The sequence below is a fragment of the Mchenga conophoros genome, linkage group LG4 (genome assembly GCF_057382185.1).
Source record: "Mchenga conophoros isolate Kocher_MC1m ecotype Shallow Benthic linkage group LG4, M_conophoros_male_GT1.1, whole genome shotgun sequence".
In the NCBI taxonomy this organism is placed as follows: domain Eukaryota; kingdom Metazoa; phylum Chordata; class Actinopteri; order Cichliformes; family Cichlidae; genus Mchenga; species Mchenga conophoros.
In genome coordinates, this window is record NC_140529.1 from 16462370 (window position 1) to 16488930 (window position 26561).

At 44.4% G+C, this 26561-nt stretch overlaps 1 protein-coding gene across 1 annotated transcript; it reads right to left on the reverse strand.

Annotated features, from left to right (window-relative positions):
* Positions 1 to 4888: 4888 nt before the first annotated feature.
* Positions 4889 to 25035, reverse strand: fscn1a (fascin actin-bundling protein 1a). The gene is made up of 5 exons (XM_085270684.1): positions 23971 to 25035; positions 12025 to 12181; positions 10849 to 10970; positions 7582 to 7749; positions 4889 to 7292 (listed from the first exon to the last, which is right to left on the reverse strand). The coding sequence occupies exons 1-5, from the start codon at positions 24809 to 24811 to the stop codon at positions 7084 to 7086; spliced, it is 1497 nt and encodes a 498-aa protein (XP_085126810.1). The 5' UTR covers positions 24812 to 25035; the 3' UTR covers positions 4889 to 7083.
* Positions 25036 to 26561: the final 1526 nt, after the last annotated feature.

A 26561-nucleotide genomic window follows, 5' to 3' on the forward strand; every position in this document is an offset into this window, starting at 1 on the left:
ACCCTGGTATTATGATTGAAACACTGTCATGGATGGAGGCATTGCTTTTTACAGTATTAGAGGAAAGTGTAAGTACACAAGTATAGCAAACATACTGAAAAGTACATCTGAAGAGAAGGGTGTGTGTGTTAATGTGCTGCCCGTGCAGTAAACGGACTGGGACTTGTAGAGTTTACTGAGGACCTTCTGCTACGAGCGACACGCACAGTGCTTTTATTCTGTACCTCTAAGCACTTTATCTAACATCCACACACACTCAGACTCTGATGGATGCATTGAGGGTAATTCGGGATTCAGTGTCGCCATGCAGAGACAGGGATCAAAGCTTCCGATTGGTAGAGGACCTCCTGTACTTCCTGTGCCACGACTTCAGTAAGGTTGGCTTGAACCATCAAGTCAGCCTCAGCCATGCTTCCTGCTTAGATAACAGCATGCTAATGCATCCAGTCCAGAGCCGACAAGAAAAATAAACAGTTCGTCCACTGTGGGCCGCTTCATCTGGCCCAGTCAGTTTAGATCACTATACTTCTAGTGCTAATTACATAGCAGCAGCTGACAGAGGGTTTCATCCCCAGAGTAGTGCTTTGCACATTTGCTACCTGCTTCACACCAGGTAGGAGACACAAATCCCTTTGAGTGTGGGTGTTTGCATCTAGTGCAAACGCTCTGCTACATCCAACATGTGGAGCTGTGTGAATAAGGGCGCAGACAAAAGTAGCAATAATAGAGGACTTCAGTCACAGAAGCAACACAGACGTCCCTTATGTTATTGTATGTCATAGGTGGAGTACCTTGAATGCTCATTGTGTGCAGAAAAGGTCATATAAATATACATGGGCCTGTCCTTAACTGCACTGATGCATAAAAGGGCAAATCAGGATTTCAGTCAGTACAATAACAGCATCGCCGTCATCTATTTAAACCTCACATTCATCAGCGTTTTCACCGTACTATTTGTCCTAAGGTAGCAATACCTTTATTATCTCCAGCTGTGTTACTATATTTTGCTGCATATCTTTACTAATATGTCAAAACCAGCCATTCCAATGTAGTTAATTTCAGTTAGGAGACGCAAATCCCATAAGTAGCTATGATTAGAGGATTTCATTTATGTCACCAACACAGACTGTACTTTTAGTTTGAAGTCTTGTGTGTGATAGGTGGAGTACCTCGAATGGTCATTGTGTGCAGAAAAGGTCATGTAAATATGCACAGACTGTCCTTATCTGCAGCGATGCATAAATGTGAACAATAACAGTATCAACATGGGCTATTCAAGCCTCTAAAAGACAAACACCGAGTCTTTTCCCTGAATAGTGGTTGTGGAGCCGAAGCTCTGAGTGGGATTGAACGATGAAACGGATTTTAAATGCGTCGCATTCTGGCAGGCCTGAAAACACAAACCACAGACGTGACCTACATATCTTCTGGGACACCTGTGATGGACAAATAGTGCCTCGGCTTCCTGCTGCTTCCTGTTATTTTGCATCCACGTTCCTGTGCTCACACTGCTGTATACATATTGTTTGCATGTTACATGGTGACCAGCACAACCTCTGCGGAGCAGAGTGAGAGCAATCTGGGATGTCTTCTCGCTCCGAATCAGGATAAGGAAATGCATCATATAAACAGAGGTCCTCACAAAAATAGAACTGCAGGCGTGTGTGTGTGTGTGTGCATGCATATTGGAGCTCTCCTCCTCAGGGAGCGCTGGTGTCTGGCAGCATTTGGTCCCCTGATGGTTTTTGCTGCTCCACCTCCGCTGGCTTTGTTTGTGTGTGTTATCGTCTGTGTGTCTCTTTAATGGCTCTGTATGTTTTTAATGAGCATGTGCTTATGCAGCTGTATCCCCTCAGTACAGCTACCTTTACCACCAACCCACTGCTGATGTGAAACTATGCAGAAAGCGTCATTCGTGCCTTTGATGGCTGATTTGTAAAAATGAGTCAACCTGCTATTCATCCTGCACAGACCCATGTTGCTCACTCACATCCCCTAAAGAGATTACACGCTGACCCACTGACCCACTGCCTGAGAGTGGAAAAACATGGTGATGGTGGGAGGTAGATTTGATTAGAGCGGAGAGAGCTGATAGCGAAGGTGGAGGAGAGTGTACGTTCACACAGGATGGATGCTGGAGGAGGAGTCTGCACAGTAGAGCGTGGCTCAATGAGCTGTTCTCTGATCAAAGGGGGACCTCCTCCTCCTGGTGCTGTTCCCTAAAGGCTCCTCACCCTTCAGTGCAGTCCCACCCCCTCAAATTAAACCTAACCAGGCCTGAGCATCAGTAATCCAATGAAGGTTTTTGACACTTCACGCCCTGACAGTGCCACACACACACACATTATCCAAGCTTCTAGCAGCTGGTGTTTCCATGGTAACACTGCTGGGGTGCACAAGATGTGGGTGGAGACAGCGGCCATTTCGCACACAACCTCTCCTCCCTCTCTTCCCCTCCTGGCAGAGAGAGCGAGCCAAACCAGCTCCGCCTGCAGCCTCACACTTCACCCACAAACCGCTGCACCCATTCCTGGGATCTGGGTCATATTCTGAGTGACTCATTTTTTCAGAAGAATCAGTCAGCAGCTGGAGGAGGAGGAGAGGAGGTTGGGGGGCAGATTAGATAGGGTGGTGTATGTTTGTCTTGCTATGTTGGGTGTTCCCCTGGGATCTGCAAACCTGACAGGGGTGTGTGTGTGTGTGTGTGTGTGGGGGGGGTGGATGGATTAGAGGGCTTCTCTGGAGGCCCCAACATTACATTACCACCCAAAATGTGCATTTGTGTGTGTGAGTGAGCAGTTGCCCTTTCTCTGTGCTAGAATAAATGTTTCAACACAACGGCTCCATTCAGGAGACAGAAAAAAAAAAAGTGTGTGTGTCTGTGTGTGTGCAACAAATGGAGCTGCTGTGGTCAGAAACTGGCAAGAGTCTAAAAATGAAGCTATGATTACATGAGAAACGAGCAGGGGAAGAAAAGACTAGGGTTTCCAGAATTATCCAGGTTGAACTTGGAAAATGTCGTCTTCTTGAGGATACAATAAATAAATCAGTTTGCAAGAACAAAAGAAGAATTTAGCCTGAGAAAGTCTTGGGCTTCAAAGTAAGCTTTAAATGTCGAGTAAAATGCACAGACTTTCTCCTTATATGTGTTAACAACCCTGCCCCCCTAGTCTGGCACATTCATCGCCCTGATCCGTCCTCTGCGGTTGAAGAAAGTAGTGAAGAAAGAGAAAATTTGTGAAGCTTTTGGATAGTTTTCTCCTTCACAAGTTTACCTTCACAATAAAGCATGTGAAATGAGACCATCAAAGTGCAAGATGGACACGAACATAGTCTTATTTCCTGACATTTCACATGTTGAAATACTTAAAAAAAAAAGTAAAAGGCAAACTAAGATTGCAAGAACAGCCTCCCCTCAGAGTTCTGCTGGAGATTTCACCCTGTTTTTTCTTCCCACAGTCACAAAGTGCTTGTTCATAGCTGATCATCTGACTGTTGGTGTGATTTGATGCTATATAAATAACTGAATTGAGATGAAAAGAATCAAATATTTGTAAATATTTTTAAAGTCTGGAACCTGTAAAGATCCCCCTTTGACATGTCTCTACTGGAACCATTTTGTGCTGCTGTTTGTAGGTCTTTGCAGCTTCAAGGTAGCCTTCAGCAAGTGACATAAATGCTATTGCATTGTGATCTTGGCGCTTTTAAATCCCCAGTTTTCCTAAAGAAGCACTTTGATAGGACACTGCTTCAGAAACATGCAGGCTGCTTCTAATACAATCCATTTGCGGCGTCTGACTGAATCCGTCATAAAGTGTAGCTCTCAGATCCGGATCCAATCAGCAGCCACAATATGAAAAAACTGACCCAGTTATTTTTGAGTGCCCACACCTCCACCACGCTTCAGATCAGGAGTACTTTTCCAGGCTTTTCTCTTCCCATCATTCTTGAAGTTTATCTTAATTCTTAATCTTAATTTGTCCATGAATGTCTTTCCTGGACTGATCAGACTGCTTAAATCTTGCCCCTACCTTTTTGTGATGCGATACCTCTGGTTTGCATCCAATAGTATTTTCCTAGTTTGAGGTTTTCACATTGTTTTTCTTAACCATGGAAATAATTCTGTCATCATGCACTCTTTTGTAGTCTTTCAGGCCTTTTGGAGTTTTTGATTTTTATAGGCTTACGTTGCTCCATAAGCAGATTTTCTTTTTGAAAATATAGGAAAATATTAAAAATGTCTGCAATTCCACAGCAGTAATGCAATATTAACATTAAACCCCTCAGACTAAAGTTTAAAGCCTCCATTTGATCATACCTGACTGCTTCTTTTTCACAGAAACTATAACTGACCGAGTATCTAGGTGAGCTGCGTGATCAATGTAAATGGTAAATGGCCTGTATTTATATAGCGCTTTACTAGTCCCTAAGGACCCCAAAGCGCTTTACATATCCAGTCATCCACCCATCCACACACACATTCACACACTGGTGATGGCAAGCTACATTGTAGCCACAGCCACCCTGGGGCGCACTGACAGAGGCGAGGCTGCCGGACACTGGCGCCACCGGGCCCTCTGACCACCACCAGTAGGCAACGGGAGAAGTGTCTTGCCCAAGGACACAACGACCGAGACTGTCCAAGCCGGGGCTCGAACCGGCAACCTTCCGATTACAAGGCGAACTCCCAACTCTTGAGCCACGATCGCCCCATGTAATCAGAGCTTTGAGCACTACTACTGCAGCAGATGTGCACTTTTTTTTATTATTAAAACTACATGCAGTTCAAAAAACAAAAAACAGTTCTGGAGAGGAGGTCACTGAGGACACCAGGGTTTTGTCTGAAACTTGCCAGGAAATGAGAAAAAAAATACCATTGAGCCACATAGCGTTCCAAATCCCAGTTTTATTGGTCGTTGGATTTTAGGTGAACCAATGGCACGAGAGAGAGAGAGAAAGAGATTAATTCACAAATATCAAAGAAAAATTATACAAAATAATACAAAAGGAAGTTCCAGTTATACAAAGCAAAGATGTGGACTCTTTTTTTCTAATTTGTCTACTGCCCGAAAACTCAAGAGTAAGGCACAGTCATTACCACATGTTTACCCTTCCACATCCGTTTGTCTAAGCCCATGTCTTGGTTACCTTGGAGAAGCTGGTTTCTCCGAGGACAACTGCTCCTTTTATTCACTCGAGATTCTCAACCATTCATGCCAAAAAATAAAAAAAAAATAAAAACCTTCAGAAAGTTGGACGTGGGCTAAGCAGTGATTGGTTTTCCATACTGACCTTCAGATCAGAGGAATGCTGGATGATGATGGGTGGAAGAGCCCAATAATTCAGGTGGGGGCGGGGGTGCACGTGCCAAGATCATCTTTGCTGGATCGTTAAAAAAAGAAAAAGAAAAAAAAAAAAAAGCAGCAGATAGAAACTTTCTGCTTCTGTTAGTATGAATGCAGACTGCTGAAGGGTGGAGAATCGAAGAGGTGGGGGGGGGGGACCCATGGGTGCAGCGTGCTACATGACTGCATTACAGACCACTTGTAATCAAACTACTTCTTTCCTCCTTTTAAAACAAGTCTCTACTGAACTTTCACCAACAGTTCAGACATAAGAAAAAAAAATCCAACGCAAACAGAAATGGAGACGTCGCTGTAAATGCGGTCATGGCGCTGCTCGGACCGAAAAGAAGCAGCAGATTTAAGGAATGGGGAATGGGTGTAGAGGTGGACAGGCAGTAGGAAAACCGTCCCCGGACGGTGTGCGAGATGCTCGACGGGACGTTGTTAGTAGCACCAGGTTCCAGTTTTTGTCGGTTCCAGTATCAAAGGTTTGGTCTACATGTAAAGGCTGAGGCGTGCGCCAAGTCGAGGGAATCGAAAAAGCAGCTTTCAAAGAGTTTATAAATCATTTTACTCCAGTTTTTATTTTTTAGGACTACCTACTGTACACTTACCCATGATAATGTCTGTGCCTCGGACATGGAAAAAGAAATGAATCCAACTGTGTTTCACAGACTTTTTTCCTCCTCCATTACACATACCACACGTGGCCCATCATTTTTAATGCTTCACTTAGTTTCTTTACACTATTCTTGTGACAATTGTATTAGCGATCAACTTCCTACTTCCCATCGTTTGGTCTAGGAAATCAGACTTCCTGCCAAACCAATGAGGAAACAGCTAGAGGAACTACACGGGAAACTGTTTGGACATTTCCTACACTTGAGATGAAAAACGGGCGAGACTGAACCCTTCGATCAGAACATCTTCAACATCTTTATCATCAGCAGATCACAGGCGCACGAGGCCCGCTCATGAGAGAGAAAAGGAAATTAAGAAAAAAAGAAAACAGCCTGGTGAGAAAACCAGTTTCTACAAGAGCCAACCATCAGAGAAACAGACCTCCTCCTTCCTATCTTACAGCCACCTGACAGGACACAGCAATGAGGTTTGAGTCTGTTTTCAGAGATCAGATCAAGTAGAAAAAGGACTCTACCAGATCAGCTCAGACACCATAAATACTGCCACCGTGTGCCGCTCACACAAACAATAGAGACGAGTGGAAAGACGAGGGGGTTCACTCAGAGAGGAGGGGGCTCTTTAAATGTGGCTCTGCTCTGCTCTGGGGGGGAGAAACAGCCCAATCGTAAGGCAAGGACGGAGTGAGTGGCGGAGGATGGGGGGGTGGGGATGGGTCGAGCAGCAAACCAGATTGGAGCAGAAGAAAAGTGCACAGCCCTGTGGTAACTATGGCAACAGATAAAGGTCGGCACTGCAGAGCAGAGCTGGAAAAAAGAGAGGAAGGATAAAAAGGAAAGGAAAAAGGAGCGTCTCCTTCTTTCCTTCTTCTAACCTTCCTGTTCTCTCTGTGCAGTTCATCAACATATAAAGTTATAAGTACAGGATATACTGAGGAGCAAGAGGGGAGGGAGGAGGGGAGGGGGGGTGAGGACACCATATATGTGTGGACGGGTGGTGTCGTCGAGCCGCCGCCGTGCTCTCGTTTCCCTCCTCCGGCATCACGGCGGCAGGCGACCACATCCCCGTTCGCCGCGGGTTTTCCCCCTCCGCTTCCCCCTCAGTACTCCCACAGTGTGGCGGTCTCAAGGTCGTCGGCGTTGGCCTTCAGCACGCCGGCATGGTCGCCGCGCAGGTATTTCCCGTCAGCGGCGTGGCAGATGGCCAGCTTGTTGTAGTCGCAGAACTCAAAGAGGAAGTCGACGGGCGTGTCGCTGCTGCTCACCACCGACTGCTCGTTCCCCACCATCCAGTATTTACCTGTAGAGTCTGCAGGAAGAGTGGAGAGGAGGCACAGGGGAGGAGGAAAAGTGAGGATTAAAAATGATAATCATGGGGAAGAAACAAAAGATTGAAATCTTTTTGGCACAGACACCTTGTGAGTCCATAGTGAAAATCTAAATCTCTTGGAGAATAAATGATTAAACCCCCCGTGTCCGTGTCTCTCCACATACTGACGTTATAGCATCAGCTTGCTGACTGTTTAAGGTTACTACAAATGAAAGTTTGCATTAATATGACTTCTCCTCTGCAGGACCCAGTTGTGTCAAAAACAGACCTTGCAGGCTGTACGCTCCATCTCTGAACTCCAGAGTAAAGTAGTCATAGGAGGAGCGGTTGGAGTCCAGCGTCCCGGTCACCTTCCTGCAACCGATGAAGCCGTGCTCCCCGCGCAGCACGATGATCGGGCGGTTGATCAGCTTCATGATGAACTCCTCAGACTCACCTGAAAGAGACAACAGATGTGTCAGAGCAATGTGCAGTCTTCACATCAGCACATTGTGCTTCTTTGTTTTGCTGGAATGCTGCTTATGATTAAAAATGCTGACTCTTTGTTCTCATTAAAAAAATAACGTATGTGATGCAACTCATGTCAGAAATCTGTGTCAGCGAGTGCTCAAGCTGCCAAAGCCTCCTGAAAGAGAAACTGCAGCACAAAGCAAAAACCCGTCAGCTTTGATCCGCCAATGCTGGAGACCAACGCCTGATCTATAAGCGGAGCATCTTGTGATCCGCTTGCTGACTTGTAGTTTCTGTCAGCCTAAATTCTGTGCAAAAGCTTGGCATTTCCTTTTTTAGAACCTCTGTGCCACCGACTAATGTGAGGAAAAAGGTGTTTGCAGAGTGTTGATCTGCCTATTAAATGCTAATGTTACATGCAGCCAGTTAGCACAAAGACTTTCATCATGTGCTTGTAGCCAAAGTTAATAAACACTTATTAATAAAAACTTATCTGGCCAAGCGTTACATGTATAAAAATTCAGTGTAATGTCAATGTAAGGACATCAATGTAACACAAATCAACCAAACTACTTGACAATATGTGGCATCAGTGTATGAGGAAAATCTGCAGCTGTTAGCTAGCCAGTTAGCTAGCTGGTTAGCACTGACATCAATCAGAATCAGAATCAGAATACTTTATTGATCCCTGGGGGAAATTATTTTTTGTTACAGTGCTCCATTTTAAACCAACATTAAGACAAGACAGACAATACGCTAACTAAGAATAGTACAATATATACATATATATACATACATACATACATAAGTCACTTATAAATAAATATTTGGAAAAGAAACATGTGTAGCTGTAGCAGCAAACAGTGTGTTAAGTGGATGCGTTGTACAGGGAGATGGCCACAGGCAGGAATGATTTCCTGTGTCGTTCAGTGGTGCTTTTCGGTAATCTCAGTCTCTCACTGAACGAGCTCCTGTGACTGACCAACATGTCATGGAGTGGGTGGGAGGTGTTATCCAACATTATCTTTATCTTGGACAGCATCCGCCTCTCCGACACCACCTTGAGGGAGTCCAGCTCCATCCCCACAACATTGCTGGCCTTACGGATTAGTTTATTAAGTCTGTTGGCATCTGCGACCCTCAAATCTGTCTACAACTACAAAAGACTGTTAGGAGAAGCTGTTATTTCAACATTGTCTTCTTATATCCGACCATTTTCACAGGGAAGATCTTTTGTTTAGAACTATGAATCATTCAAGAATGAAGAAAAGGCACCCAACACAAGCAATTTTAAATTGCACCTTTAGGCACGTTGTTGCAAGCAGCCTATTGCAAAAAACCCCCAAAAAGAACACATTTGTTTCACTTTTTTTTCTCCTTCCCCCGCATAGAGCTCTTAGGTGAAAGGCCTGACACACGACCTGAGAGATGCATCCAGAACTTCACCTGACCCATCTACTGTTCACTGATGCCTCACGAGAAATGGTCTCAGTAGAAAGGTGACTGTCAAGAAGTCATTCTTACTGACAAACGGGGAGAAAAGGCTGTAATAGGTATACCAAACTATACAAGAACTGGACTGAAAATCTGTGTCAATGCGCTTTGCAGTGATCCCCAACACGCTGTCAATGGGATAAAAGCATATCTGCATATCTCGATAGAAAAAACACAATGTTACACTGTCAGTCATGGATTGGCCTCCCCAGAACCCAAACCTCAACACGACTGAAGCAGTGTGGGATCATCTTAACAAAGAACAGAGCAAAAGCCAGTCAACATCCAAAGAGGAGCTTTGAATGTCCTTCAAGAAGCCTGGAGAACTGTTCTATACCTGCGCAAGAGAGTTCAGACTGTGTTGGAGACTAAAGGGGATCTTACCAAATATTGACTTTCAGTCTTGTATAAACTCAGTTTTTGAAGTACTAGAAGAGCTTAAAATATTCAGTGTTTGAAGGTAACATTAAAAAAAAAACCTTCATAATGTCAGCATAACCTGTATTTTCTAAAATGCCAATATAATGTGTTGGGCAATGGTTTCACTTTCCATGTTGTGGCTGATAAACAGCACATTCATGGCTGTGAGAGATATAAAGAGGTTTTTTGTTTTTAGTCAGCAGGAAGCTTTTCACTCATTGCACAACACTGGTAATGTTAGGGAAAATATTATAAAACACTTCTTCAGTAAAGACTTCAGAGAAGAGAAACACAGACAGTTTTACTTGTTGCTTAGCAAGGGCAGCTCTGAGCTCTCGCACGAGAGTGAGGGCTCAGGGACTCGCGCCCAGAGACTGCCCCGGTCTTTATTTTATAGTTCCAGTGTGTGTGTGTGTGTGTGTGTGTGTGTGTGTGTGTGTGTGTGTGTGTGTGTGTGTTGCTGATCAAAGGGTCATAAAGCACAAAAGGTACATCCTTGGTCAGGAGAAGGGTGACCCCCCCCCCTCACCCTGGATAACACAGTGAGGAAGTCCTGCAGTTCATCTAAATGTAAAGAAGCACTTAAACTAAAACAGACATAGCTACGTTAATCCTACCGTAAAACAATAAAACAAGGTACGAGCTCTTTCCCATGCTCCCAGGATGTGGGGGTGAACCAAGCCTGCTGAAAATCACACATCCTGTCACTACACAATTGATTATATGCCTCTAAGCATACATGGTTAAACATTTCCTAATACAAATAACTACATGCAGTATTCTACCATATGCAAACTTATATCACTAAAAGATTATACTGACTACTAAATACAATTTTCCATTGACAGGTAACAAAAGCCAGCCCTTATTTATTTTTAGTGTCACACACACACTCTTGCTTGCTCAGGAATTTTCCCATGATGTTTCCAATCAGCACCATTAATTCAATACATCGAGTAAAAACTTGGCAAAAAACGCAAACGAAAAGACTGCAACAGAGTTAAAAAGCATTAAACAGCTTACAAAACAGAACCCCTCCACTCAAGTGCACAACTGGAGCCACAATTGAATTACTTCCACTGCACTGAAATTCTCCCCGTCACTGCAGAGGTGTAAATTGGTTATCCCCCGTGCGTCTGTTTGCACGGCTGTATCAACACGTCGCACTAACCTGCACTGTCGATGGTGGCCGCCAACTGGCCGTTTTTCTTGGCGGCGACGTATTTCCCATTAGCAGCCCGGAACGTCAGCCTCTTCCCACGCCACTCAATGTCAAAGTAGCAATTAGCTGATCTGCAGAGACGGAGAGAAAATTAAAGAGTTAAAGGAGTACCCAAAAAACCTTACACAGCAGTCAGATATGCAGTAATGCACTCGCAGGATTGTCAGCTAAAAAAAACAAAACAACAAACAAACATCTTCACAGACTGAGACGCCCAGCAGCTTTATCGCAGTGCAAGTGACTCTTGGGTAATTAGATAGGTAGGATCCGGGTAGAGGGATAAGCTTGAAGTCTTTGGTTAAGTGGAATCAAGTAGCTTACTAAATCCTTTCACTTGGGAGAGGATTTTTTTTAAGTTGATTTTGATTCTCTGAAGCTCAGAAACATCCTCAAAATGTTTTCAGCAGACCACAGCTGGTTTAAAAAAAAAAAAAAAAAAAAGCACTTTGGTGGTCTAATCTGCGAGAAGTAAACAGAGGGAAATCTCAAGAATGTGATTGAGTAATCTGGTGAAGTTCCTGCAGGCCCCCCTCAGTGTTGAGGATCTGCTCGGTCTTATCTTAAACAGAATGGTCTGCTTCTGAGCTCCCTCATAGCGCATGCTTGTGACCGAGCTGATCAGTTTACTGCTGTCCTCTGCATCATTCCTGCACACGTGCAAACACGCTAATGCTAAACATCTGCAGCTCCTCCTGATCACCGCACATAGTTTCCTCAAGAAAGAGGCTTTAAAAGTAAAACTCTCTTAACTCTCATGACATGTAAAATGACCAGACTCCCACTCCTGGATCTGTCTGGGGACTCACAGAGAAGTGACTCAAGAGCATAGGGTCAAAGGTCAGGGGTTAATAGCTAGCTCTCTGGTTGAACTGAACTACTGTACATTAAAGCAAATGACTCCACAGGTTAGGGCTGCACACAAATGCACTTCAACTCCCACAGCATGCCACAGCTATGGACATGCCATCAATCCCTCCCACACACAGGTCAAATTACGAGTGAGGACTAAACACCAGAAGCTATGACGGACCAGTTTGAGTTTTCCACAGTCAGCAGACACACACACGGACAATGAACGGACCTCACTGAAGCAGGTGTAGCTGTGATGATGTGTGCGATTCTTACTTAGTGGAGGCCGTGCACTGCAGGCCGCCGTTAGCCGTCAGGGTCCAGTATTTCCCAGCGGCAGTCCGGAATGCGCACTTCCTGTTTTCACGGCAGATCTCCATCTGGAATACCTCTTGGTCACTTTCTTCATCCTGATTGGCTGACAGGTCCATGCCTGTGTGGGGTTAAAATGTTGGGGAGACCTTGTCAGGCTGATGAATATGAGAGGGATATGAATAACCACAGAAGATTCATCATTAACATTCAACACACACGCACGCACGCACACGTGAGGCAGGTAACCGTATAGTAAGGACTTCTTCTGAAACTTCTATACAAACATTCTCCAAAAGCTTTTTCTTTGCAAGGATTATGAGGACATCAGCCCTGTCCACATAATTCAATATGTCCGGACAGCGCTGCATGCACCCTTATACCCACCGAGGTATACACAGCCCACACGTTCACATCCGCTGGTCAGGATCAGACGTACCAAATGAACAACATCAGTCTGCTTAGATTAGTGAAGGATTTAACACAGCTGCACACAAACCCACACCCACCCACTCACATCTGTCCTGGTCTAGACAGACCCCACTACACTTCAAAGGATCAGGCGTCACAGTGGACGGTCACAGCACACAGAGTTTGCTAGCCAGCAGTGACAACAGTCTCTGCGGGAATCTGAGAAGGCACAGCAGCTCTGATGCTAAATACTTACATCTACATCCCCAAATAATGATAAAATATTAACATGCTTCCATTTTTAGCATGAAAACATTACTCAACTAAAGTATAAGTTGTTGGTTTTGTAGGCATTTAGTATTTCAGAGATATTTTTTCCCCCCACTCTGCATTATGTCAGTGAGAACATATCCCTAATATGGTCATCTCAGGCACACAGAAGCTCCACCCACCTGCAGTTCAAACCTCCTGTTCATGAGGGGCAGCCAATCAGATATCAGAAGAAAACTGCAACAAGGCCCAGTGTAAGATAAAAGGATTATTTTGAACTGTGAATCATGCAAAGCTACTATAGCAGATTCCAAGAATACGAAACGAGAGTGATGGTGTCCCTTAAGGTGTACCAAAAGCAATGGGAACTATCTGAATAATTTGATTGGCTATTTAATCGATGGCAGCTAGCCTTGACAAAACTTGTAGGCCAATTTAAAAAAAGCTTTAGCTCTGTGAACATTTAAAATACATCACAGTTATAATTGTCATTTCCACGTCCTTCTTCCCCTGCTGTATATCTGTAGTCCAAAAAAAAAAACTACAAAAATCAGTGAGTCTGTGAGTGCATGTGTGTGTTTGTACAGATCAGCAGACCTCATTAAAATCAAATCAACCTTAGTCAGGCACCCAAGAGCAACAAAGAGGTAAACACATGAGTCAACTATAAGAGCGAAAACCCAGACGCACAAATACAATCTAAGCAGCACAAAGCCCGCCATTGTATATGATGAAATCATACTGTGCACTGACCTATAGCCAGAGGGCTCACAAAAGAGAGAGAGAGAGAGCCTGTCTGCTATGTAAATGTGTGCAGAGCAAGAGGTGAGAGGGCGAATCAGGAGAAGACGAAGAAAAAACAAAACAAAAAAAACAGCCGCACAAGTGGCACAACACATGTTTGTGAACACATTAAGAGGGGAACCTTTACCCCAACAGTAACTATTCTGCCAGCAGCACTCAGTAACAGTATTCACACAGAGCCAGCGTTACATAAAGGTGTTCAACAGTTACTGCTCACGGACTGTGTCTGGCGCTCGGGATTGAGTTTCTGCAGAAAAATGCAGAGATGCACACATGTGCACACACACAGATGATTAAGAAGGAAAATATAACCATAATGGGAACCACATGGAGAGGAGGGGGTACGGAGGAAACAAGAATGTTCATTTAGAAGGGTTTGAAGAGGACAAGGAGAAAGAAAACTGGCAAAAAAGATCCGTGTCCTCCAAGATAGGACACGTCTCTGAACTCTCCTCTAATGCTCGCTGCTTCCTGCTCAGCCAACGCAACTCTAGTAGCAAAGCAGAGCCCATGTATGTAGACTGTGGCTATGCGCGGATCAAACCATCTGCTGGTGGTTTTGACCCATGACGAGCTTTTGGCTGGTATTAGAGACGACTTTACAATGCAAATAGCAAATGTGCTAATTTTAAAAACACTACAAAAGACTCTTATGAAAGTCATTCAAAACCTCATTTTAATATGAGGTCTTTACTTTTGAAATTTTGACTTGTAAATGATAAGAGCACAAAGAAAAAGCCCGTCAAGCGTGAGTTATGTCATCTGTGTTAATGTGAGCTGTTCATTCAAAGCAGTAGCATGGGCTCTGTTTTGATACAGTGTCGAGGCGGCTCTATGAAAAACAAGCAGTTTGATATCCAGCTCAGGAAGTTTGGGGTCAAACCAGACAACCAGGGCGAGGCGAACAAATCAGTGTGGTAATTACTGAGCTTTAAAGAGCAGGTGGTAGGTGGACTTGTTACTGTGGACAGAGCCAAGCTAGCTGCTTACATCTGTTCATTTCAAGCTAACCTGGTGCTAACCTCAGCTTCATACAAATGTGATGAATTACATACGAGACTCACAGCACTCAAAGTCACTGAACAGAAATCTATTCAAAGGCAAAGTTGGTGGTTTTCTCGCGTCGTCCTCCAAAAGAACCAATCAAGAGCCAAACCTGGAAACCTGAGCCACTCATCAATGACACATGGAGCACAGGTGTTGGTGGCGGCCATATCTATTCATTAGTATGCACGTCCTCCTATCATTTTTCTTTGCTGGCTGTTTCCATATTATGAACTGGCATGGCTTTTTAAATCAGTGCTCTGGTGAAAAGAGCTAGATATGTTCATATGGTGAAAAATAACTTGCATGAAAATCCTTTAACTGCTTTCAAAGACTGCACACTCACTGGCCACTTGTTCAACTCCTTGTTATTGCAAATCTCTCAACAGTCAGCCACATAGCAGCAACTCAACACATCTAAGCAGGTAGATCTGTTCAAGACGACCTGCTGAAGTTCAAAGCGAGGATCAGAATGTGGAAGAAAGGTGATGCAAGTTACTTTTTATGCATAGCATGATGTTGGTCCAAGTATTTCAGAAACTGCTAGCCTGTTGGGATTTTCCCACAGAACCATCGGTTTATAGAGGATGGTCTGAGAAGAAAAATGATTCTCTGGATAAAATGGCTTGTTTATACCAGACAAGAATGGACAAGCTGTTTTATGCTGAGGAGACGGTAATTCCAACAACCACTCGTTATAACCAAGCCATGCAGAAGAGCATCTCTGAATGTAAAACATCAAACCTTTGAGCAGTTCAGCTACAGCAGCAGAAGACCACAGTAGAAGAAAACCCATCGAACTGATGCTAAAACTCACACAAAATCATTAAAATTGGACAACAGGAGACTTGGAAAATGCTGCCTTGTCTGAGGAGTCTCAGTTTCTGCTGCAACATTCACGTTAGAGACAGAATTTGGCATAAATAACATGAAAGTGTGGATCCATGCTGCCTTGTACCAGCAGTTCAGGCTGCTGCTGGCGGGGTAATATTTTGGGAGATTTTTTCTTTCTGCTTATGAGGCGACCGGTGAAATTAGATTACAGCTTCAAAACGTATAGCTGTGTAACCACACATCTTATCTGACTGTCATCAGTCAAGAGGATAAGCATACTTCCCAAACTGGGGAATTTTTCAAACAAACAGTTTATTCAGTTGCGCTCTGCCCAAGCAAAACAACTACTTCAGTCTAAAATAAAACAACCGCTGACACCAAATCATCACAAGGCTCGAATACGTTCATTTCAGTGACCGATGACTTGGGGTAATATCAAGCATCACACACTTTTAAACTCAGTTTAAAATATTGAATAAAAGGTCAGCAGGGTTCACTTTAGCTTCTGTTTTTCATTCTCAGTTCAATGTTTTTCATTTACTTCATTTTTGTACAAATCTAAGACGTCTGATTTTTACGTGCATGTCTAATGTGCATTTTCACACAGACACTGAAAACCGGCACCGGCTAAAGTCTGGCGTGAGTTTGGAACTGTTAGTTTCAGCGGAAAAACAAACATGAATTTCACTATATGAAAATAAACCCGGAAACTAAGACGCAGTTTTGCATGCTGAGCTGATTTGAGTAAATGATTCTCTGAATATCTGATTTGAATAAACTTCAGTCAGCCTTGCAGATGGTGTCAGACACTTTCACACATTCAGCTGCCTTGTCTTGAGTTATCACAAGGACATTTAAAAAAACAAAAACAAAAAACTGCTATAAAAATACCAGACTGACAGACAAAACAGTCACCCTGAAGGCCGTGCAGCCTCAGCCGTGAGGCCGCTACACAACCAGATCTGTCCACACTGATCAGTCTTGAAGCTCACAGGGTTATGAAGGAGGACAGAGAGGGTCTGCAATCATGTACACACACCAGCAAACCACACATGCCGATTCCTCCCAAACCTCATGCACACACTCTACTTAAACAACAATCCACTCCACCCATCGCACTCAGCCTAATGGCGGCAGGCACAGATTGTCCTCAGTGAGCCAGCACCAGAGGCCTGCTGTGAACGCACGCGATTCTATCAAGCCTACTTTGTGTGGCTCCTATTGTTCACCAGGCCCTGACTGAGGAGGCGACCAGCTGGGGCACAAACAGGGAGCCAGATCATCAGCTTTTGTTCTGATCCAAACACACAGAGTGTAACCAGCCGGCCCACACTGACTGAAACACTGCTGCTTCAACTCAAAAAACAAAAACAACACACATGCATGCAGAGAAAAGGAGGTCAGGCATGTGAGAGAGTATCGTGCCCGGGGATGCCCCAACTCTTTGGGCAAATTGATTCAAACTGTGTGTTCAGCTCGTCTCTACTGAAGTACAGTTGCTGTGAACTCAAGGACGGCGATGTGGAGACACACCCAGAGCACGGCAGGATGACACGCTGGAGACCAGCTGAACCCTAACCTATAATAAAGCGCAGACATCGAGGAGGAGAGGTTCCCCCCCTCGTGGGTATGCAGCTGACGCGAGGCCGATCCTCTGGCGCGCTCCCAGCACACAAACACGCAGAGGGCGTGCAAACATTAAAACGCCAGCGTGCCCACTCAGTCACAGCCAGCGAGCATTACCAAGGATGCATAAATTAAATGCTTCCCATCTTTTTTATCCTACTGGTCGACCTTGTTGCAGTGAGAGAAAGCAAATAGTCGCCCTTCACCCCGCGGGGATTATCGCACACCAGCCAAGGTCAGAGCTGCGCCTCTCACGTCTCATTTCCTGCTCGCGGGTGGGGATGAAGGAGGCAGATAGGGTGTCAGGGCTGACTCGTGGCCAGACACAACATGGAGCCAGTGTTTCTGCTTCCTGAGTTTACCACACATTGCACGGTTGGTTTCACCCTGACTAATGTGCAGACTTAAAAATTATTTATGAATTAGGAGATGAGGATTCTGTCAAATTAATGCAAAGCAACCACAGATGAATCTGTAATCCGTATAGATGACTTTATAGGGAGAAGCAACCATTTAACAAGAGTGAGCTTTGTAAGGCAATAGAGATGTTTAGGCTGGCTACATTTAAAGCTCAGTTTGTTCGATCCCCAGACTGTGCAAGTGTCTTTAGTCACACCTCATTTTCTGATATTTCGCTTCCAAGGAGCTGGATTTTCTTAAAATATGTCATCTTCAGGCTGTTTTTCGTTGCATCAGTTGCAATTGATCATTTTCAGAGGAATGGGGTTGTTTTTTTGTTACTACTCACCGAATCATTCAAGAGATTTAAAAACCGACTCCCAGCTCTAGAGATAAATCAGCATAGTGTCTGCACATACTGGACAACTTAGTATAGAACCAGTTTTAAATAGTAAATTTATTACTAGCATCCCGTCAAAAAAAAAAAAAAAGAGAAAAAAAAAAAAACATTAGCTCACATTTTGTTTACTTGAATATCTGAAAAATGCCAAAGTTACATCATTAAGAAATAAAGGTGAAAAAAGAATGCTAAGGCCTGACACGGGACCTGAGAGGCATGGATTGGCCTCCACACCCCAGACCTCAACCTTGTTGAACATTATTGGGATCATCTTGACAAAGAACAGAAGAAACAGCAGCCGAAACCCAAAGAAGAACTGTGAATGCCCTTAAAGAAGCCCTGAGAACTATTCCTGAAGATTACTTAAAGTATTATATACTAGAGATGGACCGATCCGATATTACGTATCGGTATCGGTCCGATATTGACCTAAATTACTGGATCGGATATCAGAGAAAAATAAAAAATGTAATCCGATCCATTAAATATCACGAAAGCACCTCACAAAACTTGCAACACACCGTAACTCACCTCAGAACGTTAGCACGTTGGAGCAGTAGGCATCACGTGATAGAGCAGCTGTGGCATGCCGGACCTGTCGGTGGTCTGGATAGCATTTGGAGCTTCGCTAGCAACCTGGCATTTCATCTCCGACAAAGTTATCCCGAGAGAAGTAAAGCAAGTGTGTAAGTCCATCTCTGAATGTTTGTAAAGCATTCCTGCGTTAAGCTTAACAAGCGATATATGGAGCGACTGCCTCTCCTGCTGCTACTTCAATCATGAAACTGCTTAATGATCAGCTGATCGGCTTTTCTGTCGCGAGTCCGTGTCTCTAGTTTGCTTTTGGCCCACTTTGCACCAGAAAGAGGAAACCAGCGGCTGAACAACAGCAGCACGTTTAAGCTTGATCAGCTGTTGTTAGAATGTATTTAATATTACTTTCTACACCAGGATCTTTTTCTACGTAGCTGACGCTGGTAACTGTGCAGGGGCGGATCTAGCAAAGTTTAGCCAGGGGGGCCGATAGGGCATTAACAGGGAAAAGGGGGCACAAAGACATACTTTTCTTTCTTATTCTCATTTAAAATGTCGAGCTTTTAATAAATAATTATCTGACACCCAAAGTTTTAATCTGATGTAAAAGGAATAGAAGTCCATTACTGTATATAGTAACTATTAAGTCTAATATATATATACCCTTGTAAGCTATAGTACTTTTTCCTTTGGGAAGGTACCATCTGTGCAGTCTGCAATTCTGTTGAAGAAAGATGTTGAATCTATTTAATATTTCTTGAAAAATAATTGATTTCTGTGCATTTTTTTTCACACTGCATCAAATTAAGGTTGATTACGTCGATTAAGCATCATGAGGTGAAGCGTGAGGGGTGGTTCCCTATTTTTTATTTATTTATTTTTGTTGTTGCTGGGAGTTGGAACCCTATTAGTTAGGTTGCTTAATATTTATGCTAAGTACTCTTTAAAATACCAGAATAGGGAGGATGGTGTAGGTTTAAGTTTATTAGATTGATCAGTATTGCTGAACTATGAAATATTTTTTTTTGCATACAGGTATAACAGAATAGCTTTAGTGTAGTTGTTGTTTTAAACTTGAGTATGAACTTATACAAAATGCAGCAAGATATTTAAAAAACAGTTTTGTTGATTAAAAAACACTATATCGGATTCATATCGGTATCGGCAGATATCCAAATTTATGATATCTGTATCGGACATAAAAAAGTGGTATCGTGCCATCTCTATTATATACACAACTATACACATACAGTATATGATATTGCATGTTTCAACAAGCTGCTGCACTTCTTTCTCATTTTCCTAGTAAATTACAAAGAAATAAAGGGAGACTTAAGATGGTACACACTACTGTAAGCTAACTGTTTCACAATGGGGGTTGGAGGTTTGGTTGAATCTAGTTGTTTTCATAGTCCTTTGGGTTTTATGGAGACAGCAGGAGCTTTGTCACCAAAAACCAAAGACCCCCCGAGTCACCTCACATTTGCCCCTCAGGGAATTGTTGCTTACAAAGAACAGTCAACACTCGGTGGTCACAAAGCAACCACCGGTCGCCAACAGGATGTGACGGATTCTTATTGTTTTAGCTGACAAACCAGCACTCAGTCTTCACTCACACTTGCCCTACAGTTTAGAGGAAGAACAGGCCACTAAAGGGCCACCGAGCTGCAGGCTAACTGACTGATAATTGCGTCCGAGTCCATATGCGGGTCGTTAAACAGCCTCTCTGAGAATTCGTGACCAGAGACGAGAAGAGTGGATGTTATGAGCCGGAAACAAGCGGCAGCACTGAGTCAGTTTAAAAAGCAATTACAAATGCTGTGAGTTCAGATTAGTGAACAGCAAAAACTGTGGCACCGTTTGGGTTTTGTTTAAAGTCACACAATGACGGACATCAGACTTTACGTGAACCAATATGAAATATTGGATTTATTAAAACACTGCTGGGCTGTAACAATAAAATAAATCACAGAAGGGAGTAAAGAGTCAGCTCCTCTCTTGTAAAAACATTTGCAACATTTGAGTTATTTGCAACATTTTAGATTAACGGAGGTCTCATGAAGAAGTGCAAACAAAAGCACTGATAACGTTTCTAATCCCATTCAGCTCAGAGTCTTTGGTAGGTGTGTTTGGATGAGCTGACTTAATACTATCAGCTGAAGCTGCATTCATAATATATTAACCATCTGCACCGTTGAGGTGTGCGGATGCAGATTCCCATGACGTAACCACAACAAATCAAATGTGCTAAACCTGAAACGAGCAGCTGAATCTTTTTCCTCCAGCGAGCTCCACTGTAACACTGTGTCTGTGCAAACTAACCTGCAGTAGCCAAAACTGAAAACACACAATGCAGACCATAATTTTATCTTAAAGTAGGGGTGCATGAGAAAGATAAAAAGAAAAAAAGAGAATTTCATGACTCAATAATCATGGCCGACTAATGAAAGGATGTCTAAACTGGATTTACTGCTTTTGAGCGTGAGAACTTGACAAACAGCAATTAAGCGCGAGTCACCAAATCAACAGTTTTGACTGGACAAAACCAGCTTTCAGAGTGACCCGACTGAGCTGGCCCGAGCCAACCCCCCCCCCCCAAAAAAAAAGCCAGCCGATTTTAACCATCATCACGACTTGGGTCTGTCAGCCAAATAGCCGCTTTAGAATGGAGTGGAGGGGACTATAAGCAGCTGTTGATTTGAAAAAACATCTGGAGGCAGTTTAATTCCACTTGGCATTTAATCTGCATCACAATGATCCCGTTGTTGGCGGGCTGAATGTGGTTTTCCCCCCTCTCAAGATTCGGATCTTCTGCTCGTTATAAGTTGTAGCGGTCAGAAGGGACGACTTGGGTTGAGTCACCCATGAGCAAGGCATCATGGGTACATGTCTGATATGATTTCCAATATTTCAGCATAAAGCATCTAAAGACACGAGAAGCAGTCTGATAGCAGTGCTCCTTTCCCTGCACCGTTAAGTTAAAGCAACGCACTTAAAAGTGACTCACACCACCTGTGACATCACTCGCTGGTTTGTAGACGAGTTCTGGTCGCAGGCAAGAGACATTCTGAACCCAACACCTCTGTTTGACCTTTTTCTCACTGAGAAACATCGCGTGCAAGTACATTTTTGTTTGTCTACAAGGTAACCATCAATGCAGATCCACCACGCTGCATCCAATACTCCATGTGTCACTCAAATCGTAAAGAGATAGATATGACAAACTGCAGTTTCCTCGATTACAAGCCACTTAGTATCAAAATTTGCTTAAACACATGCATGTAAGCAGGATACTGCACCTTCCATAATAAACTGTGGTGGAGCAGCCAGCCATTCAGATCACAGTGTGATTGTTTTTGTGGTGGATTATTAAAGAGCAGTTCGTGCTCTCATTGCAGGGGCCCATCCTTTTAATACCGCAACCTCCACCTTCAAAATGGACCACCATTTTGTGGGTTGGGACTGAGCTTGAATCTGGACAAAAATAAAAAAAATAAAGTAGCAACTCCTACTTTGTGAGTCGAGGATGAATGTCTCTGTGACAAGTAAACAAAGCAGGGAGACAGAGCAAACATGCCCGGGTGTGACAACGATGAGAGAGGAAAATGAAAGGATAGACAGATCACACTTCATGAAAATAGAAGCTGTAGTTAAAAAACAAAGCAAAAAAGCCACTAAACCACCAGTCTTCTCAGCAGACGCCAGATATTCAGAGCGATTCAGAGAGCATCAGTTATAAGTCGTTCATTACTTTCAGAGCCTCGCGGCCTCATGCAAATACTCAGAGATTACTGCGCTGGCTCACAGTGATATTTAGAGAATGATTCACACACTCTCGCTCTGATCTCAAATTTCTGCTGAGTTCATCATACTTTTTTTTTTGTTTCGGATTAATGATGGGAAAAGAGATATTCAGGCACACATCATGTTCAGCATGCGGCATGCCATCGATGACGACTGGAGACACACAGCAGCCAAGCCTGAAGGCTTGGTATGAGTGGGGGAGGGGAGGGGGTGGCAAGGCAGGAGGAGGGGAAATATAGAAGAGGTGTTAAAAACAAAGGTTAGAACAATAAAGGAGACAGAGACTGGGAAAAAAGTAAGGAGGGGTGAGGAAAAAAGGAAGGAAGGAAGGAAGAAGGTGGAGGGAGAAGCTTGTGTCCTTGCCCAGTCATGCAGCCGAAAATCAGACATGCATGAAGACCATGAGCTCTCACTCAAACAGTAATGGAGGGAAGGGGGAGTAGAGATTGAAGAAAAACAAAAACTATTCCGCCTTATCGAAGCTAATAATCACATCAGCTGTGGATGCTGCTGTGCATCTCTCTTAATGAGACACAAAGGCTCCAGTTTCAGCTTTTCCATCCACATTCACTGGACAGCTGAGACTGTGGAGCTTTTTCTGCTGCACAGATGGTGAGGACTCTAGTGTTGCATTTTTAAATGCTCCTGGTCATATCAGTCAGAACCTCACCCGACCTAAATTAAGCAAGCTGTTTTGGTATAAAGACAAAAGTAGCAGTTGCCTACCAAGTTTTCAGTCATCTTCTCCCCTTTCTCTAATTGTGGAGCCATTCTGCTTCGGTGGCACGGTCAGCCTTCCAGTTTAAGACTGTTTTACATTTGAATGAAGGCACGCGTGCACACCGTGCTCTGTGTGTAAGAGGCTGAGAACTCTGTGTACATGGTGGTGGTTTGTAAAGTTTACTGACCATAGACGATACAACAGTGCTTTTAATCCGCTCCAGCCTGAGGGGGTTGGGAATAGTGAGGGGTGGGAGGGGAGGGGTGGTGGTGGTGGTGATTTCGTGCTGCGTTTTGTAGAGGTGGGCTGATCGATCCAAATATCGATAGTATCGATACCAATGCTGGTATTGACATCAGATGGATACAAGCGTGATAGAATCAATGGAAATCATTTACCCCAAACATGCACTATGAAAAATGCAAAAAACAAAAACCTAGATTCAGAGTACATGAAAAGCTGAAAGGTGGGTTTTTGTTGCATTAGTGCCAATTATAGTGGAATGTAAAAATCAGTGATTCAGTGGTCATTGAAATGTGCTCAGAATTTGCAAATTAGAGATTCCTCTCATAAATCATGACACACTGCTCTCCCCTACATAAGCTGCCATTATAGGTTAAAAGTATTGGTACTGGTATCAACAACACTGGCCCTGTATTTGCTTGGTATGGCACACGAGGAGTACTTTTTATGAAAAGAGGGTGATTTGGCCCAAAAGACATTGTTTAAACATGTGTAAGTGCGCACAGGCCTCTGGTGTGGGACTAGAAGTCTAGGCCATGCTCTGTGTCCATCATTCAGAGTGTGTGTGTGTGTGTGTGTGTGTGTGTGTGTGTGTGTGTGTGTGTGTGTGTGTGTGTGTGTGTGTGTGTGAGTGAGAGAGAGAGAGAGCGCGCGCTGCAGGAGGGAGATGCAGTCTCAAAATTCCATCACGTTAACCCTTCCTCTACCAGACACTCTTCTCTCTCTCACACACACACACACACACACACACACACACACACACACACACACACACACACACACACACACAGGATCTGGACCGGACCACCACCACACCCACCTTGCCGGGTGGAGACGTTCCTCTCGTTGGCTGCGGTGAGCACGACCTGCGGGTGGCTCTGCTCCAGCACGAACATCTCGTCCTTGCCCACGCGCGCGCTCTTGCCGGACTTCATGGTACCGGAGGGCCCGGAGGGCGCGAGGTACCTGCCGCTGCAGTCCCTGAAGGCCACCTTACCAGAGCGGAACTCCAGCGTGTAGCCGGTGCTCTTGTCCGTCGTGGCGACCAGCGCGCCGTCGTTCCTCAGGAAGCGGTTGTCGGACGTCTGGAGGTGGTACCGCTGATCTCGGAACACGAGCGTGATCATGGAGTCCACTCCCCACGGGACATCCCGGTCGATGGCGATCTCGTCCACCTTGTCGCTCAGGTGCGCGTACCGCTTGCGCGTCACGCTGAAGATGTTCACCTGCGGGTGCATGGCGATGTGCACGCTCCATTTCTCCGCCACCGAGGCGGTCTGGGCGAAGCAGATGATCCGGTCCTCGGTGCCGCCCAGGTAGCGGCCGTGCTGCTCGGACTGCAGGGACCAGCGGCCGTCGTCGTGAGCGGTGATGACAAACCGGCATTCCGGACCCGGGGTCTCGCTGTCTCCGGTGACGTTCCCGTCCTTGTCGGCGGCGATGTACCGGCCCAGGTGTGACTTGAGGAAGAACACGTTCCCGCTGGAGTCATCGCCGCTCTGCTCCAGGGTCCAGATCTGCTTCTTCTTCATGGACGTGGCGGACGCGTTGATTTTGAAGCCGAAGGTCTCCGCCGTCAGGTATTTGTTCCCGCAGTTGATGAGACCGAACTGGATCTGCAGCATGTCGCTGGTTCCGTTCGTCGCTCCGTTAGTTGTCATTGTCGCTTCTGTGCGCTCGAGCCTCGGACCGGTTCTGTCCTGAGAGGGATGAGAGAAGAACGAGGAGGAGGAGAGGGGAGGAGGAGCGGTTCTGCAAGTGAGCTCGCGGCTGAAAGGGTGGGATGCTGTGCAGCCTCGCGTGCTTCTCTTTGTTTGGGGGAGTCTGTGAGCGCGCGCCGCCGGTCCTCGGTGCTCTGCCTGTCTCAGCAGCGCGAGACCGCCGCCACAGCTGCAGCCTATATAACCATCAGTGACGTCGCACATCAAACCACGCCCTCCAGGATGACCAGCAATCTGGGAGCAGAGCTCGGTTGTCTCCTCTGCTCGAACCCTGTTGCTTTTATCCGTCTAGTTTAGGTATTTTCCCCTGTTTTCCCGCTTCCCATCAGAATTCCCTAGAAGTCTAATTGTGAACAGTGTGTGTTGGTACAAGCTCAAAACTCTTAAAATTGTCTTAAATTCTTTAAAAAGCCCTCTATTTTAATATCTAGCGACTCGATTTCCACCCAAGCATTAAAATAATATCACTTTCTCTCGCTTTCAGACACATATGAGACCGGTTCAGCATTCAAATCACGAGGACCGTGTGCGTGTGTCCGCTCACAAAACAGCTCTATTCATGGGCCGAGCATGCACATCACAGGGCTGGAAACAAAGAGGTCAAACAGATCACACTGGCATCTTCTCAGTCCATGTGCATGAGTGAGCACCCCCCCCCCCCCCTCTCTCTCTCTCTCTCTCTCTCTCTCTCTCACACACACACACACACACACAAAAGTACACAAAGTGTACACTTTAAAACAAAACAAAACATACAAACAGATATCGGCCAACGCAGAAGTAGCTCATGGCTCAGTGAAATTTCAAGGGCAGTTGTTCCAAACATGACCCGTGCACGTCCATGGCACGGCGCCATGAGAGCGACAGCGCTGGAGTTTCCAATCTGGGTACAGAAAAAAAACACGAATATTCTTTCCACCTGCATAACTATGCAAAGTAAGATCAATCACAAGCTAGCTTTGCTACCTTTGCAGCTGGCGTCAATCGTGATCAGAGATCTGTCATCGAGCTAAAAAAACAACAACAACAACAACCCCCCCCCCCCCCAAAAAAAAACCAACAAAACAAAACAGGAGAACAACAAAAACTATTTCAGAAATAAAAAATTAGCACCACAGTGTAAAAAGTGTTGCACATGTTGGTAGAAAGGATGTGTTACATCATGTTAAAAACAACTTCTAAATATGCATTCATTATATGTTCTGTTATTCTAATGTTTGAATGTTATTACTAATAAAGTTTTGGTTCTTTTTTAACTTTGCCAACAGGAGCAGAGGTTCAGAGTGCCAAATGCCCCCCCTCCAGCCAAAGCACTGAAACCTCCCTGCACTGTGATTTTTCTTGTTTAATCATATTTTTATTTAATGAGTGCTTGAGTTATATTTATAACAGACAGTGGCTCTGTTTGTCATCTGCTGTGTCTGGAGCTGAGGAGTAAAGAGTGATGTACTCCCACTCACTTTCATGAATGAATGGGTGCTTCTGTTGTTGGATCATTCATACAGTGCAGCTGGCCTGGATGTACATCACACTCTAGTCCTATACATCTTAACCAATACAATACCAACTTTAATAGTTAGAAACACACAGGATTTTCATTTTCATTTAATAAAAAAACTAATAACTGTCACATCTGGTGAACTGATCACGAGGCTCTGAGGTCTTTGTTACTCCCCTCTCTGCTGGGTTT